The sequence below is a fragment of the Hypanus sabinus genome, chromosome 6 (genome assembly GCF_030144855.1).
Source record: "Hypanus sabinus isolate sHypSab1 chromosome 6, sHypSab1.hap1, whole genome shotgun sequence".
In the NCBI taxonomy this organism is placed as follows: domain Eukaryota; kingdom Metazoa; phylum Chordata; class Chondrichthyes; order Myliobatiformes; family Dasyatidae; genus Hypanus; species Hypanus sabinus.
The window spans coordinates 177,051,607-177,069,141 of NC_082711.1; the positions used below are offsets into that span (position 1 = coordinate 177,051,607).

Below are 17,535 nucleotides of genomic sequence, written 5' to 3' on the forward strand. Positions count from 1 at the left end.
CCAAGCTGTTCACGTGACACAAGTGGGAATGCTAAACTGCCGAATGTAAATAAGAATTGAGCAACTTGTTGATGGGTGATTGCTTTCCGACCTTTAAAGGGAATGAGGAAGTCAAAGGTTAAACCCACTTGTAAAGAAGAATTACTAGACATTAAACATTCAAAGATCAGATTTGTTCAAAGTTGCAGGTACAGACATAAGATAAGATGGCAACATCTTCCTTTTTCCTTATAACAGAAACAACAATGATTGAAGGAGATTTGCATTTATGCATCACAACACAACTACAAATAAAATCTCAATTTTTTTCCTGTTTAAATAATTTCATGATTTAGCCTGCATTCTGGACCCATGAAGCTTTGTTCCCACTGGGTACAAAGACACTCATAACTTAACATTTTTAAAGGGAGAGGGAGAGAGGGAGAGGGGGAGGGGGAGGGAGAGGGAGAGGGAGAGGGAGAGGGAGAGGGAGAGGGAGAGGGAGAGGGAGAGGGAGAGGGAGAGGGAGGGAGAGGGAGAGGGAGGGAGAGGGAGAGGGAGAGGGAGAGGGAGAGGGAGAGAGAGAGCTTTTCTAAACAATCCTAAATGTAAATTCTCCTTTCAATGTCAAATTTCATCTGTAATTGACCAACTAAAACAACTTCAAAGTAATTGCTTTCTAAAACTGTATCATTATATTAAACCATTTGCCATACAAACCCCTTTCCACCAGATAACAACAGTGAATTAAATCTATTTTCCCTTAACTACCAGTGGTACTTGGACCAACTACAGAATAGCCATTGCTATCCTCCAATGAGACCTGCTGATAACGAGGTTGGATTTGTCCTGTTTTGAGTGATCAGGAACTATTGTGACCATTTGCAGCACTCTGCTACTCCTTCCACATATCTACAACTTTCCCCCAGACTCTGTCTTTTTCCTGATATCCTGTTCCTGCATTAGTTATATTCTTTTCCTGCTTTTCCCTTTCCTCTCCTGTCATACATTCTTTCTCTCCACTCCCCATCTCTCTGTTTCTCTCCATCTCTCTCCCCCCACCCCTTTCTACCTCTCTCTCACTCTCTCTTTTCTAACAATGGAACTACACAGAAATAGCACCCTATAACTTCAGTAACACCTAGTGACCTGTCTCTAACACATGACTAGCTGAAGGACCTAGCTGAAGAGCTGAAATTTAGAAATCTGAACTGTAAATGGCTTGTTCTGGAATCTAACTATTCATGGGAATTCTGAGATACCCATCACATCCTGCAAATGTTACTAGCTTAGTTTCATTATGAGAGAACATTAATGTTTTACTGAGCCTTTGAATCATTCTCAGTCAGTTTTCCCCCTTATTTCAGCTAAAGATGGATGAACCTGCCTAAATCAAACAATTTCTTGTACATTAACAGCATTCTTATCTACTTCAGATTTCATAAAGCTGTACAATTTTGAACCATTAGAATATCCAAACAACCATAGAGTGGAATTTATTGATACTTGAACAGAACAGGCAGCAGTACAACTGTGCTGTTGTTTGTAGAAGAGTAACAAGCCTTACTATGACCAGATTAAACTGCACAAAATGCCCCTGAAATGAGTTGTGCTCCATGACTCACACACTGATGCTCAACATCACCCAGGCTAGAAATTGTTCCACGCAGGCAAAGGAGCTTTAAATTGTTAGTGAGCAAAAAGAATAGAATAGGCCTTGCATAATTCACTATATCCAAACACCTTCTCCTGCATACTCAACACCTCCTGAGCAATTTTAGTGTGCCTTGAACTGCACATCCCGTGGAAGGGTGGAGCTGGGATGGGTGCTTGTCGAAGAGAAGCCTGAGACTTTGGAAAGGGGAAGTTGGGTGAGAGAGGAGCCACTGCCTGTCAAAAAGGCTTTGGAAATTATAGCCTTGATGATTAAACTAAGGCATTAGGAGAAAAGTAAGGCCACACCTGGTTGCTGTGGATGGACTGAGGTCATGATGGTGTGGGGATCCAAAATGTATCAGGCCAGGATACATATAGTGGAGGGAAGCCAGAAAGAAATATGCTTCAGGGAGTATTACTTAACTTAAAGGTGTATTACAAGTCCTAGTTATGTGACCATTGTTGGCAGGCAGAACATCTCTGAAGAGTATTGACAATGGCTGGGGTCAGCTGTCTTGTAAAGACACTGCCCAGAAGGCGGCAATGGCAAACAACTCCAGTAGAAACTTTGCCAAGAACAACCATGGTCATGAGACCAAGGTCATCTACGTCACATGATAATGATGATGATGATGATTATGATAATGAAGAAAGACAGACTCGTGCTAGACTTGTAAGGTCTCATTTTTGGCCATTTCAGAACAATACTAGGGCATGGGGAGAGGACAGAAATATGTTATTGAGATAAAGGATTACCTAAAATCACACTAAATGGAAGAATAGGCTTGAGGGGCTGAATAGCTTACTCCTATTACTATTTTTGCATCTTTCTATGTGCCACAGAGAAGATAAAGATTAAAGATACTAAACATTAGCTTTATTTGTCACAAGTATATTGAAACATACAATGAAACGCATTGTTAGCATCAAATCAAATCAGTATGGCCTGTGCTGGACTGCCTGCAAGTGTTGCCATGCTTCCAGCACCAACAGAGCATGCTCACAACTCTCTAACTCTCACTGTACACCTTAGAATGTGGGAGGAAAATGGAGCACATGGAGGAAACCCACACAGTCACAGCAAGAATGTACAAATTCTTTACAGGCAGCAGCAGGAATTGAACCCCAATCAGTGACTGCCGGCATTGTGAAGCGTTGCACTAACTGCTATGTTACGATGCGAAAGAGAAAGGCAAAAGGGCAGAATAAAGAGTGCAAAAAGACATGAAGTGAAATTGTTTGTAAGGGATATCAGATGATCATAGAAAAAAACACAGAACTAGTGTGGATTGACAAGGCTGAGCATATCAGAGAAAAGTAAGAAATTTAAATAAAAGCAGTGATTAAATTACAGATTTTTCCTTGTGCAATTTCAGAAAGAAGAAACTTTGATTATACTGTGGTTTGATGTTCAATGGAAAGAAGCATTGACAAAATCAAGCCAGGTAGAAAAAATGTTGTCAATTATGTCAAACTTAGGTTTGGCATTCATATAATTCACCAACTCACTGTACATCTACAGTAACTACAGAATCCATCAGTGCGATGTCCTGGACAGAAGCCTCATCAATCTAATCATGGTTTGAAATTAGATTATAAATATTGTTAAGAATAAAGTAAAAATAACAATCCTTTTGAATTATTAATTCAGAAATTTGAGAGTGAAAATATCTTACAAGCAACTCACACAAAATGCAGGTGGAACTGCTGTCGGCCGAGATGACGACTGTTTACTCTTTCCATAGATGCTACCTGGCCTCCTGAGTTCCTCCAGTATGTTGTGTATGTTGCTTGGATTTCCAGCATCTGCAGCCTTTCTCTTGTTTGTCCTTATGTTGCAGCATTGGCATATTCCTCAATGGCAGTTAATTGGCTGCAGATTACGTTCTTTTCTTTCTTTTTATATATTGGGTATTTTAAGGATGGGACAGCATAGTAACATAGAGGATAGTGCAACACTGGCTGTAAGATAGGGGGTTCCATTTCCACTATTACATGTACAGAGTTGTGACTGCATGGGTTCCTTCCAGGTGCTCTGGTTTCCTCCCATATTCAAAAGACATATGGTAGAGTTGGTAAGTTATAGACAAGCTACGTTAGCTCTAGAAACATGGCGGCACTTACAGTCTATCTGGAACAATTTGGTTTGATTTAATGCAAACAAAGCATTTTGCTATATATTTCAATGTGCGTGTGACAAATGAACTAATCTTTACCTTTTCTTTATAATCTTTATAAGGGAGCACATGTACATACATAAATGAGTAAAAAATGTGTTGTCAAAATGAAGCACAAACAATGAGTCCAGTGTGATAATGGAGCGGATTATTGACTACAGGGGGAGGAAATCAGAGGTTCATGAGCCAATCCCCATCAGTGGATTGGACGTGGAGAGGGTCAGTAACTTTAAATTCCTCAGTATCATCATTTCAGAAGATCTGTCCTGGGTCCAGTAAGTAAGTGCCCAGGATATACCCATCTTCTCATTTTATTTTTCTTTTTTTCCTCACTACTTTTTCCACAACAATACTATAAAGCTGCGTAATAGTTATTGTAATAGTTTGTAATAGTTATTGATGGAGGAATTCTGTCATGTTCTTTTGATGAACCAAATGAAAAAAATCACGCAAGCACCTAACACCTAGGTGCCATCTTGGCGAAGATCTGAAATTTTTAAAAATCAAAATAAAAAACAAAATGATAAAAAATCACTGCTTTTTGAATTGAGATCCATCAGCCCAAATGGTTAACTTGGGAACTTGATGACGGTGACAGTGAGGACAATATGAATGAGGTTGAAGTTCTGGAGCATGTTGATATTAAAGGAGAGGAGGTATTGGAGTTGTTAAAATACATTACGAAGGATAAGTCCCCAGGGTCTGACAGAATGTTCCCCAGGCTGCTTCACGAGGTGATGGAAGAGATTGCTGAGCCTCTGGCTAGGATCTCTATGTCCTCATTGTCCATGGGAATGGTACCGGAGGATTGGAGGGAGGCGAATGTTGTTCCCTTGTTCAAAAAAGGTAGTGTAGGCAGATACACTAGTGAAATTTAAGAGACTACTGGACAGGTATATGGAGGAATTTAAGGTGGAGGGTTATTTGGGAGGCAGGGTTTAAGGGTCGGCACAACATTTTGGGCCAAAGGGCTTGTACTGTGCTGTACTATTCTATGTTCTATAACATAACACAAACACATGTACATGAAGCTATTTAAAACCTGTACACTCTAAGCATTGTGTAGTGTCTTATGGCCATACAAGTACGTGCAGCTAACGCTAGTTAGGAAACTGTCCTCATTAAGCTGCACAGTGTTCCAAATAAACAAAGGGAATGCCAGCTGTTTTCTCGATTAGTTTTAGTTCTTTAAGGGTTATCCCATTCACTGATGACTCAATTAACTGGAATGCACCATGTGTGAATACAGCCGGCCCTCCTTATCTGTGGGGGTTTCGTTTCGGGACCCCCCACAGATACCAAAAAAACGTGGATGCTCAAGTACCTTAATTAACCTGTCTCAGTGCAGTGGAATTTAGGACCCGGAGGAGCTTTGAATCCGCAGTATTTCTGTTCACAAAAATAATCACCATCACGAATGAAAAAAAAGTGGAAATAATAAAGCAGAAAGAGGTGAAACGCCATCGGTCATTGGGAAAGTGTTAGGCTACAATCGGTCAACGATCGGAACAATTTTAAAGGATAAAGTGAGAAAGGCCCTGCCCCAATGAAATCTACAATTATTACTAAACAACAGTGGTTTAATTATTGAAATATATATTTTTCTTAAGTGTTTTATATACATAGAAGGTAAAATATATACTATATACTAAGACAAATGTTTGACTAACTGACACTAAGTAATACCGGATGTACCTGTTCAGACTTACTTAGTAAGAGAACTTCTGGGTTTTTCTCAGTCCCGATCCACGGTAACCTGTACATCCTCCCGTATACTTTAAATCATCTCTAGATTACTTGTAGTATCGAATACAATGTAAATGCTATGTAATTAGTTGTTATACTGCATTGTTTAGGGAATAATGACAAGGAAAAAAGTCTGTACATGCTCAAACAACAAGTGCTGGAGAGAGAACTTCCGGGTTTTCCCGATTCGCAGTTGGTTGAATCCACGCATACGGAACCCGCGGATAAGGAGGGCTGACTGTATACATATTCCTTACTGTAATTTATAGCATATTTTGTGTATTCCACTGTACAGCAGCTGCGAAAAATAAGCAAATTTTATGACATATGTCAATGATAGAGTCATAGAGTCATATAGCATTAGAGAACAGAAATAGGCCCTTTGGACCATCTAGTCAATGTCAAACTATTATTCTGCCTAGTCCCATTGACTTGCATCTGGACCATAGCCCTCCATTCCCTCCCATCCATGTACCTATCCAAATTACTCTTAAACGCTGACATCAAACCCACATCTACCACTTCCACTGGCAGCTCGTCCCACACTTTCCCACGTTCTGAGTGAAGTTCTCCCTCATGTTCCCCTTAAACATTTCACCTTTCACCCTTAACCCATGACCTATAGTTCTCATCTCACCCAACTTCAGCTGAAAAATCCTGCTGACATCTATCCTGTCTGTACTCTTCATCATTTCGTAGGCCTCTATCAAATCTTCCCTTGTTGTCCTACATTCCAGGGAATAAAGTCCTATTTAACTCTTCCCTATAACTCAGGTCCTCAAGTCCTAGCAACATCTTTGTAAATTTTCTCTGCGCTCTTTCAATCTTATTGATATCTTTCTTACAGGTAGGTGACCAAGATAGCACATAATACTCTAAATTAGGCCTCACCAATGTCATATACAAATGTCTTATGGCAGTTATAATAACTCTGATTCAAATTCTGAAATAAAGACAAGAGTGGCTTTCTTATATAGACGATAGGGAGTTTTGAAGTTCTTAGGAAACCTTCAGTTGCCTGAGCTGTTAGCGCATTTTTTCTTAATCACTGCATTCATTCAAAGACAAAGGTCAATTTATAACAAGGAGAACAAGCAAAGTCAGGCAGCCACGTAGATAAAGCCATGTCCCTGCCGTCAGCAAGCAGGTTTTATCATTCAAGCTATTTGTTCAGTGCAGAGATAAACATAGGTTTCAGGCCTTTAAATGTTTGTACATGATCAAAATGAAAATAGTTTCAGAACACAAACCTGGCTGCCACTCACTGATAAAATGGACTACTTGTGCCCTCTAATACCCTGAGGAATCTGTCCTTGCACATTGTGAATAATCATTGTACATTGCAACAAGAGATGAATGTATTGCTGTGTACAAATAGTTGAAAGTTGCAAGTTCAAAATTCAAAGTAAATTTATTATCAAAGAATATATGTCATGACATAATACCCAGAGATTTGTTTTCTTGAAAATACAAAGATACACAATAGAATTCTTCAACAGGTCAGCTGGTAAAGCAGAGAAGTATAGAGGTAATATAGTCATCTTTAGGTCAATGGTTCAACTCTGGCTCAAAGGAGCAGCTCCTCTTTTGAGGTGGTATGGTAGTGCAGTGGCTAGCACAATGCTTTACAGTACAAGTGCCTGTAAGGAAGTTGTACATTCTTCGTGTGACCACCTGGGTTTCCTCCGACAGTCCAAAGACGTACTGTAAATTGTCTCGTGATTAGGCTAGAGTTAAAGCAGGGATTGCTGGGCGCATGGCTCAAAGGGGCAAAAGGGCCTGTTCTGCATTGTATCTCAATAAAATAAAATCAATGAGAAAATGCACAAACAACCAGTGTCCAACTGTGCAAACACGAAGAAAATCAAACGATAATAAATAGGTAGATAGATAGATGAATGATATCCAGAACATGAGTTGTAGAATCTAGGAAAGTGCATCCATAGGTTGTGGAATCTGTTCAGTGTTGAGGTGAGTGAAGTTCTCCATACTGGTTCAGGAACCAGATGGTTGAAGGGTTTTCCTCTAGTAATAAATCTATGTAGTTAATGTAGATTTCACAGGTACTACATTCTAAAAGTTCCAGTCTCTTGTTGAATGTCTAGAGATGGAAAGGAGATCTCTGGCTGCTCTGCTTTGTGCCTGAGAACTATGCAGCGACTTGCTGCCCCTCCCACTCCCCAATATGATGAACTGAATACTGAGGCTTTGGGCCTAATCTGATCTACTCCGCAGTTTGGGATCTAAGGAATCAATTTGGTTCTAAATGCTGCTGTTGTTGCTTGCATGATTTGTGTATTTTTCTTTCTCTGTGGGCTCTGGGGAATTGGTGCTATTTTTAAAAATCGTGTTCTTTTGGGTTCAAACAATAACACACACAAAATGCTGGTGGGTCTCGGGTCTCGGCCCGAAACGTCGACCGTGCTTCTCCCTACAGATGCTGCCTGGCCTGCTGTGTTCCACCAGCATTTTGTGTGTGTTGTTGTTTGAATTTCCAGCATCTGCAGATTTCCTCGTGTTTGTTCTTTTGGATTCCTTGCTTTGCGACTGCCTGTTAAGCAAACAAAGCTCAAGGTTGTATAATTTACACATTTGTTCATAACAAATGCACTTTTAATCTTTGAATCTTTGAAAATGGGATAAATTGGCCCAAGCAAATTAAATGTGCATGCATGACAGAGAAAACCAAAAGCTGAACTGCGCACCAGGGGCTGTTTAGAAGTCATTGATAAGCTGCTCAGACTTCAGCTTTGTGGCTTCTAATGTCAGCTCAATCCCTCAGTATTTGTAACACACTCCAGCCTCTGCAACACCTGATATGTAATCATCCCTCACCGACCGTCACTCTATATCACAGATTCTCAGACTGAAGGTTGCAAGGAGATCTGTGCCTTCCAAGAGGGAATTGAATTTCTGTCCATCAAGAAATGACCCCATACTTCCAAGCAGAAGCTCAAGAATTCTATATTCTGTATCTATTTCTCTATTTAGCCGCAAGCACATGTAAATATTTGCATGAGATTTCAGCTCTTAATGTAAAACCATTGTTCTGTATGAAATCAGATACAAGTCACTCTGTCAAACAAATTTTTTTCAGCCTCTCCAGTGAGCAGTATTAACATTTAAGCTCATACTGTACCTTAGCCTCTGTCTCTCCACGATGTAAGGTATACAAATGATGAACCGCACTCTGAGAGGATGAGCATGGGTGCGTCAGGATCCGAAATACATGAAAGTCGTGACCTTGTGTGTCAGTGGTAACCAGCAACATTCCTGAAATTAACATTAATAATCTATTAATGAGAGATTACATCAGTAGTATACATGCATTTGTAACTAAAGTTTTAGATTGCTAAATTAATGACAACAAAATGGTCCTATAAACTAGTTAAGTAAATATTTCACTATTAAATTAAGATTTTTTACTGTTTCAGCACTATTCCCAGTGGGTAGTAACAGCCTCCCCAAGGCAACGGAGTCTAAAACTCATGAGAGTGGGTTTAAAGTGATAGAGGTCAGATTCAAAAGAGACTGAGGGGCAATTTGTTCACACAGTGGACTGTTGGCATGAACACGTATCCCTACTGTTTTGCTCTATGACCCTATTTAAAGACTGTACTTATGCTCTTCCTTCACAACCTCATGTGCCAAAAGAACATATCCTGAGGACACTGCTCTCTGACAGACACTCCAGGTCCCTACAACCTCTTTTGAGCACTCACCCTTGTTCCATCTTCAAGGCATTTGCTCCTTTAGTGGCAAATATCCCCTGTAGCTGGAAGAATGTTGCTTCTATTTTGTATTTTAGTACATCCTTCATCGAGAGATAAGAAATAGAAAGAATGAGCAATTTCAAGTTCCTGGGTGTCAAGATCTTTGAGGATCTATCCTGGCCCAACATATAGACACAGCTACAAAGAAGGCATGACAGCGGCGATATTCCATTAGGACCTTGAGGAGATTTGGTATGTCACCAAAGACTAGTAAATTTCTACAAATGCACCATGGAGGGTATTCTGACTGGCTGCATCACCATATGGTATGAGGGGGAGCACTGCACAGGATCAAAATGAGGGAAGTTGTGAACTCAGTGGGCTCCAGCCCCTCCAGCATCCAGGATGTCTTCAAGGAGCACTGCCTCAGAGAGGCAGGAGCCTGAAGGCACACACTCAACAATAGTTTCTTCCCCTCTTCTACCAGATTTCTAAATGGATATTAATCCCATGTACACTACCTCGCTGCTTTTTTAATCTCTTTTTGCACTACTTATTTAATTCACTTTTTAAAAAATACATGAATATTTCTTACTGTAATTTACAGTTTTTATTATTATATATTGCACTGTACTACTGCTACGTGACAACAAATTTCATGACATATGCCAGGGATATGAAACCTGATTCTGATTCCTTTAAGATCAATGCGTAAAGTTTGCTCCTGATGACAGATGATTGGGCTATTTAGCAAATTACTGCACATCCTCTTCACCCAGCCATTAGAAACAGCACTTGGTTCACTTGGAAAGCTGTTTTAACAGAAAGAAAAATGTATGGAGCATTTTTGTCCCATACTTTCATTAAAAAGGAGCTACCACAAGTTGATAGGATTGTTAAGGAAGCGGATGGTATGTTGGCCTTCAATAGTCCAGGGATTGAGCTCAAAATTGTAAAGTAATATTACACCTCAATAAAACCCTGGTTAGCCCACACTTGGAATATTATGTTCATTTCTGGTTACATCATTATAGGAAGGATGTGGAAGGTGTGGAGTAGATTTACCAGGATGTTCCCTGGATTAGAGAGCATGTCTTATACTGATTGGTTGAGTGAGCTAGGGCTTTTCTCTTTGGAGCAAAAAGAGAATGAGAGGAGACTTGACATAGGTGTATACAATGATAAGAGGCATAACAGGTCGAAATCAGAGGAGCAACAAATCACGTTTCTGAACAATTAAGTTACCAATCTGACACAGTACCTGACTATGAGAGCAAAATACCCTACTGGAAAAGGAAATGACGGATTCTGACAAACAAACAAAATGCCGGAAGAACTCAGCATCTATAGAATGGAATAAACAGTTGATGTTTTGAGCTGAGACCCTTCTTCAGGACTGAAAAGGAAGGTGGGTTGAGGGGAAGGAGTACAAGCTGGCAGGTCATAGGTGAGACCAGGTGAGAAGGTAGATGGATGGGGAGAGAGGGGATGAATTGAGAAGCTGGGAGGGGATAGGTGGAAGTGGTAAACGAATGAAGAAGAAGGAATCTTATAGGAGAGCGGACCATGGGAGAAAGGGAAGGAGGAGGGGCACAAGGTGCACTAGAGGGAGGACCAGCTTTATCTGCCATTTGTACTTGAGCAAAATCTGCCAGAAGAGTAAGGTGAATCATTAAGATAACCAAATTCAAAGCTGTCCAGGAAAAGATGAGGAAGGAGGAAAGCCTCTCTAATATTGCCTTTAGACAAAGAAATGTTTGCAACCTGCCAATTTGTCATCGAAGCAATCACAGTCAAGCAAAGATACATTTTCTCTTTCCAGTAGCACCAAATGATCACTATAGCATTTAGTTACAGTATTCAGACAAGAATCACTTGTTTAGTTCAAGACTTTGCAAAACATTTCTCAATTAACTTCTTTGAAGTGTCATTCTGATTAGTAGTAACCATTTTATGTCCAATGATCTAACAGACATAGTCTTGAAATGAAAATCAACTACTTTACTTTTAATGATGTTGTCTGGGAGACAGAAATCAGTCAGCACACTGGAAAAATGCACTGCTCTTTGAATAGAGTCTAAGAGTTTTATCATTAACCTGAATCACCATAAAGGCATTGGTTTTAACAACTCATCCAAAACATAGCAGCTCCAACACTGCACTGGAAATATTAGCCTAAATTACATCCCAAAATCTGGAAAATCTTCAACCCACAACTAATCTTGTATAATATGTAGAATTAAAGAACTGAAAGAGGAATCAATAGAGGTTCTTGAAATAATGAAGGGAATTGATCGTGTCAGAATAGAGATGTTTCCATTTCTGAATTCAGAACTCAGAGTCATGAATAAATCTAACAAGAGATACAAGAATACTTCCTTACGCAGAGAAGTTAATAAATCGAAGCCTGCCTTAGGTAGTGCTGTTGTCCATTTGGTTCAAAGCCCAGTGGAGAGCCAGTACGATTATGTTTGCTATAGACCTGTTGTGGTGGTGGTGAAACTGCAACAGATCCTTGCTCAGACAGTATTCTAGCCATGAACAATCTCTCAAAGCACTTCATCACATTTGATGTAAGTGCTACCAGGCCAAAGTTGTTAAGGTAGATTACCCTGCTCTTTTGGACACTGACATGATTGATGCCCTTTTGAAGCAGCTGGCAACAGGGAGAGGTTCAAGACATCCTTGAACACTCCAGCCAGTTGGTCAACACAGGCTTTCAATACAGGTACACCATCATGGCTTGGCACCTGGCAGGGATTCACCCTCGTGAAGGGAGTTCTGGTGTCAGCCTCCGAAGATGAGATTACAGGGTCACCGAATGAAGGAACATAAAGTTACACTGTACAATGTATGCAAGGAACATTAAGAGAAGACTAAAATAAAAACATAAAATGCTGGAAAAAACACTTCAAGTCATCTAGCATATGGAGAGTGAAAGAGAGTTACGGCTTTTTAGTTGATGGCTTTCCAGGATCAAAATCAGAATTATTATCACTGGCACGTGATATGAAATTTGTTAAATTAGCAGCAGAGAAAAGAAAAAAATAAATGAAATAAAATAATAATAAATAAACAAGTAAATTAATTACATATATTGAATAGATTTTTTAAAATGGGCAAGAACAGAAATACTGTATATTAAAAAAGTGAGGTAGTGTCCAAGACTTCACATCAGGTACTTCACCTCAAAGTTCAAAGTAAATTTATTATCAAAGTACATATATGTCCCATATACAACCCTGAGATTCATTTTCTTGCAGGGATACTCAATAAATCCATAACAAAATACTAACAATAGTATCAACGGAAGACTGCATGAACTTGGGTGTTGAAGCAGTGTGCAAAAGACAACAGACTGCAAATATAAAAATAATAAAACCATAATTTTAAACAAGTTGTCAAGTCACTTTTATTGTCATTTCAACCATAACTGTTGTTACAGTACATAGTAAAAATGAGACGCTTTTCAGGACCTTGGTGTTACATGACACAGTACAAAAACTAGACTGAACTACGTAAAAAAGCAACACAGAGAAAGCTACACTAGACTACAAACCTACACTGGACTGCATAAAGTGCACAATAACAGTGCAGGCATTACAATAAATAATAAACAGGACAATAGGGCAGTGAGGTGTCAGTCCAGGCTCTGGGTATTGAGGAGTCTGATGGCTTGGGGGAAGAAACTGTTACATAGTCTGGTCGTGACAGCCCGAATGCTTTGGAGCCTTTTCCCAGATGGCAGGAGGGAGAAGAGATTGTATGAGGGGTGCGTGGGGTCCTTCATAATGCTGTTTCCTTTGCGGATGCAGTGTGTAATGTAAATGTCCGTGATGGAGGGAAGAGAGACATCGATGATCTTCTCAGCTGACCTCACTATTCGCTGCAGGGTCCTGCGATCCAAGATGGTGCAATTTCCAAACGAGGCAGTGATGCAGCTGCTCAGGATGCTCTCAATACAACCCCTGTAGAATGTGATGAGGATGGGGGGGTGGGGGGGGATGGACTTTCCTCAGCCTTTGCAGAAAGTAGAGATGCTGCTGGGCTTTCTTTGCTATGGAGCTGATGTTGAGGGACCAGCTGAGATTCTCCGTCAGGTGAACACCAAGAAATTTGGTGCTCTTTACGATCTCTACCGAGGAGCCATCGATGTTCAGCGGGGAGTGGTCGCTCCGTGCCCTCCTGAAGTCAACAACCATCTCTTTTGTTTTGTTCACATTAAGAGACAGGTTGTTGGCTCTGCACCAGTCCGTTAGCTGCTGTACCTCCTCTCTGTAAGCTGACTCGTCGTTCTTGCTGATGAGACCCACCACGGTTGTGTCATCGGCGAACTTGATGATGTGGTTCGAGCTGTGTGTTGCAGCGCAGTCGTGGGTCAGCAGAGTGAACAGCAGTGGACTGAGCACACAGCCTTGGGGGGGCCCCCGTGCTCAGTGTGATGGTGTTGGAGATGCTGCTCCCGATCCGGACTGACTGAGGTCTCCCAGTCAGGAAGTCTAGGATCCAGTTGCAGAGGGAGGTGTTCAGGCCCAGTAGGCTCATCTTTCCAATTAGTTTCTGAGGGATGATTGTGTTGAATGCTGAACTGAAGTCTATGAACAGCATCCGAACGTATGTGTCCTTTTTGTCCAGGTGGGTTAGGGCCAGGTGGAGGGTGGTGGCAATGGCGTCATCTGTTGAGTGATAAGTATTGAGAACGTGAGATGAAGAGTACTTGAAAGTCAGTCCATAGGCTGTGGACATTTCAATGATGGAGCAAGTGAAGTTGAGTGAAGTTATCTCCTTTGGTTCAAGAGCCCGATGGTTGATGGGTTCCTAAACCGGATGAGTGTGAGGCCCGAGGGTCCTGTACCTTCTTCCGATGGCAGCAATGAGAAGAGAGCATGTCCTGGGTGGTGGGGGTCCTGATGATGGATGCCCCTTTCCTGCAACAACATTTCATGTAGATGTGCTCAAATCTTCATAATTGTATTTATATGCTGGACCCAGGAAAGGTCCTCCGAAATAATAACACTTGCTGACCCTCTCCACCTCTGATCCCCTGCTGAGGACTGGTTCATAGAACTCTGGCTTCCTCCTCCTGAAGTCAATAATCATCTCCTTAGTCTTGCTGACATTGAGTAAGAGATTGTTTTATGGCAGAACTCAGCCAGATTTTCAATCTCTCTCCTATATGCTGATTCATCACCACCTTTGATTCAGCCTACAACAGTGGTGTCATCAGCAAACTGGAATATGGCATTGGAGCTGTCCTTAGCCATGCAGTCATTAGTGTAAAGCAAGTAGAGAGGGGCCCAAGCTCTCAGCCCTGTGCTGTTGGAGATCACAAAGGAGATGTTACCAATCCAAACTGAGTAGGGTCTAAAAATGAGGAAATCAAGGATCCAAGAGCAGAAGGAGGTATTGAGGTCAAGGTCTTGAAGCTTATTGATTAGTTTTGAGAGGATGGTGGTTTTTAATGCTGAGCTGTATGTAGTCAGTGGAGAGCATCCTCATGTGTGCATCTTTGCTATTCAGATGTTCCAGGGTTGAGTGAAGAGCCAATGTAATGGCATCTGCTGTGGACTTGTTGCTCATGTAGGCAAACTGGAGTGGATCCAAAACGCTTCTCCGACAGCAGTTCATTCGTTCATCACCAACCTCTCAAAGAACCTCATCAGTGTGAATGTTAGAGCAACTGGATGATAGTCATTGAGGCAGGCCACTGACTGCATGCTCATGGTCTTCTGCTGCTGTAGCCCATCCACTTCAAGATTTGATCTGTTTTGCATTCAGAGATACTCTTCCGCACACTACTGTTGTAATTCGCCTTCCTGTCAGTTTTAATCAATCTAGCCTTTCTCCTCTGACCTCTCTCATTAACGAGGCATTTTCGCCCACAGAGCTGCCAGTCATTGGACTTTTTCTTGTTTCTCGTATCATTCTCTGTAAAATAGAGACTGTTGTAGGTGAAAATCTCAGGAGATCAGCAGTTTCTGGGATACTCATTCCACCACGTTTGGCACCACTAATCATTGCACGGTCAAAATCACTTAGATCATATTTCTTCCTCATTCTGATGTTTGGTCTGAATGACAACTGAACCGCTTGACAATGTCTGCCTGTTTTTATTCTTTGCCACATGATTGGCTGATTAGATATTTGCATTAACAAGCAGATGTACAGGTATACCTAATAAAGTGGCCACTGAGTATAAACCAGCTGGCTGAATGCCCTGTTACTGAGCTGCAGATGCCATTACTAAATTGAAATGTGTTTTTAAATGTTGTCTCTGAATTACATTTTAGAAAAATTAACATTATTAAGGTAAAGGATTGCTGTAAACAGTTATTCTAGCTATGAAAATAACATTACTTCAAAAAGTTGTGATGTCAGAATACTGAAGAACTTATTTATTCAACTGTACTTTCAAAATGGCTCAAGCAATACCATGGTAACAGGAACCAAGATTTAATATAATTCTGTTATGCTACTCAGAAAAAATAAATTCATAAATGACAAAAATCTTATTCATGATCCCAGAAAGTAGATTTAATCAGACGGTTCCTGCTGAACTGGTTTTTTTCCCATAATCTCAGTCTGGCTGTGTATCACTAGCACAATGCTTGGACAGTGGAGGATATGCTGATTGAGAGATAAATGAAACCTGTTAGTGGCAGTTACCAGCTAAAGAATGTGCACATGCCAACAAGAGGCAAAATGCAGCACAAAAGCTAATGAGGGAAATGTGGTAAACACAGTGATAATCCATACCAGGTGGCGGTACAGCATCTCCCCCGTTAAGTCTGGCCAGGAAGCTCTGCACGCTCTTACTTCTACTTCAGTTGTCCTCTTTGAACATTGAGGGCTTGCATTTAGAATTATGTAGTGCCGCATTAGTGGAATATCTAGACCCACTGAAGCACAACTTCTTTCCAGTTTCCTAACCAACATTCATTTCTCAAGCAATGATCGTCTGGTCTTTTCCATTTTGTTGCTTGAGGTATCCTGCTGTGCAAACTGACTACTATATTTCTTAGTTAACACCAGTGAATAAATTTCAAGGGTCCTTCATAACGTGCAAGGCATTCTGAAATGTGCTAAAGTTGTGAATTGTGCTACATAATTGCATATTAGTCATTAAAACACTTTATAATGCTGAGAGGGTTTGGAAAGTGCCGAATTACATCTGGGCATATCTAAATTATAAACAAGAGCAAATCTGCAGATTCTGGAAATCCAAGCAACACACACTAATTGCTGAAGGAACTCAGCAGACCAGGCAGCATCCATGAAAGATGGCAAACAGTCGACGTTTCGGGCCAAGACCCATTATCAGGACTGGAGAAAGAAGATGAGAAGTTAGTGTAAAAAGGAGGGGCAGGGGAGGAAGAAGTATAACGTAGCAGGTGATAGGTGAAACCGGAAATGGGGAGTGGTGAAGGGGGGATGGGGGGAGGGGTGGACAATTACTGGAAGTCTGAGAAATCGATGTCTATGTCATCGAGCAATAAAGTGTTGCTCCTCCAACCTGAGCCTGGCCTCACTGCAGTGATAGAGGAGGCCATGGACTGACATGTTGGAATGCGAACGGGAAACAGAATTAAAATCAGTGGCCAGCAGGAGATCCTACTTTTTCTGGCGGATAGAGCATAACTGCTTGGCAAAGCGGTCTCTCAATCTACGTTAGGTCTCTCTGATACACTGGAGGCTACACCCAGAGCACCGATACAGTAGATGACCCCAACAGACTCACAGGTGAAGTGTCGCATCACCTGGAAGGACTGTTTAGGGCCCTAAATAGGAGGAGAGAGAGGGGAGGGAAAAAATTTACCAGTAGGACAAATCGATATTCATGCCATCGAGTTGGAGGCTATCCAGACAGAATGGAAGGTGTTCTTCCTCCTCCCTGAGAGTACCCTCATCTTAGCACAAGCGGAGACCATGGAATGGGAGTTGGAATCAGAATTAAAATGCTTGGCCTCCAGGAAGTTCTACTTTTGGTAAATGGAGTGGAGGTGCTCAATGAAGCAGCCCCCCAATTTACGACGGGTCTCACCAATATAGAGGAAGCTGCATCAGGAGCACTGGAAACAGATTTGCAGGTGAAATGTTGTCTCATCTGGAAAGACCGACAACCATCGAATGTGCAAAAGAGGTCAATACTATTTTGCAATACTTATTTAATATTTTAAGATACTCCTTATTATAATTTATAGTTTTTATTATTATGTACTGCTGCTGCAAAACAACAGATTTCATGACATACTGTATGCCAGTGA

The 17,535-nt window shown here is 41.0% G+C and overlaps 1 protein-coding gene across 3 annotated transcripts in view; it reads right to left on the reverse strand.

Moving 5' to 3' along the window:
• bcas3 (BCAS3 microtubule associated cell migration factor) overlaps positions 1-17,535 on the reverse strand; it is a 915,794-nt gene that overhangs the window by 592,996 nt on the left and 305,263 nt on the right. For all 3 annotated transcript variants that reach the window (XM_059973657.1, XM_059973655.1, XM_059973656.1), the window contains exon 14: positions 8,698-8,831. In XM_059973657.1, the coding sequence (XP_059829640.1) occupies positions 8,698-8,831 (134 nt within the window). The remainder of the gene's footprint in view (positions 1-8,697; positions 8,832-17,535) is intronic.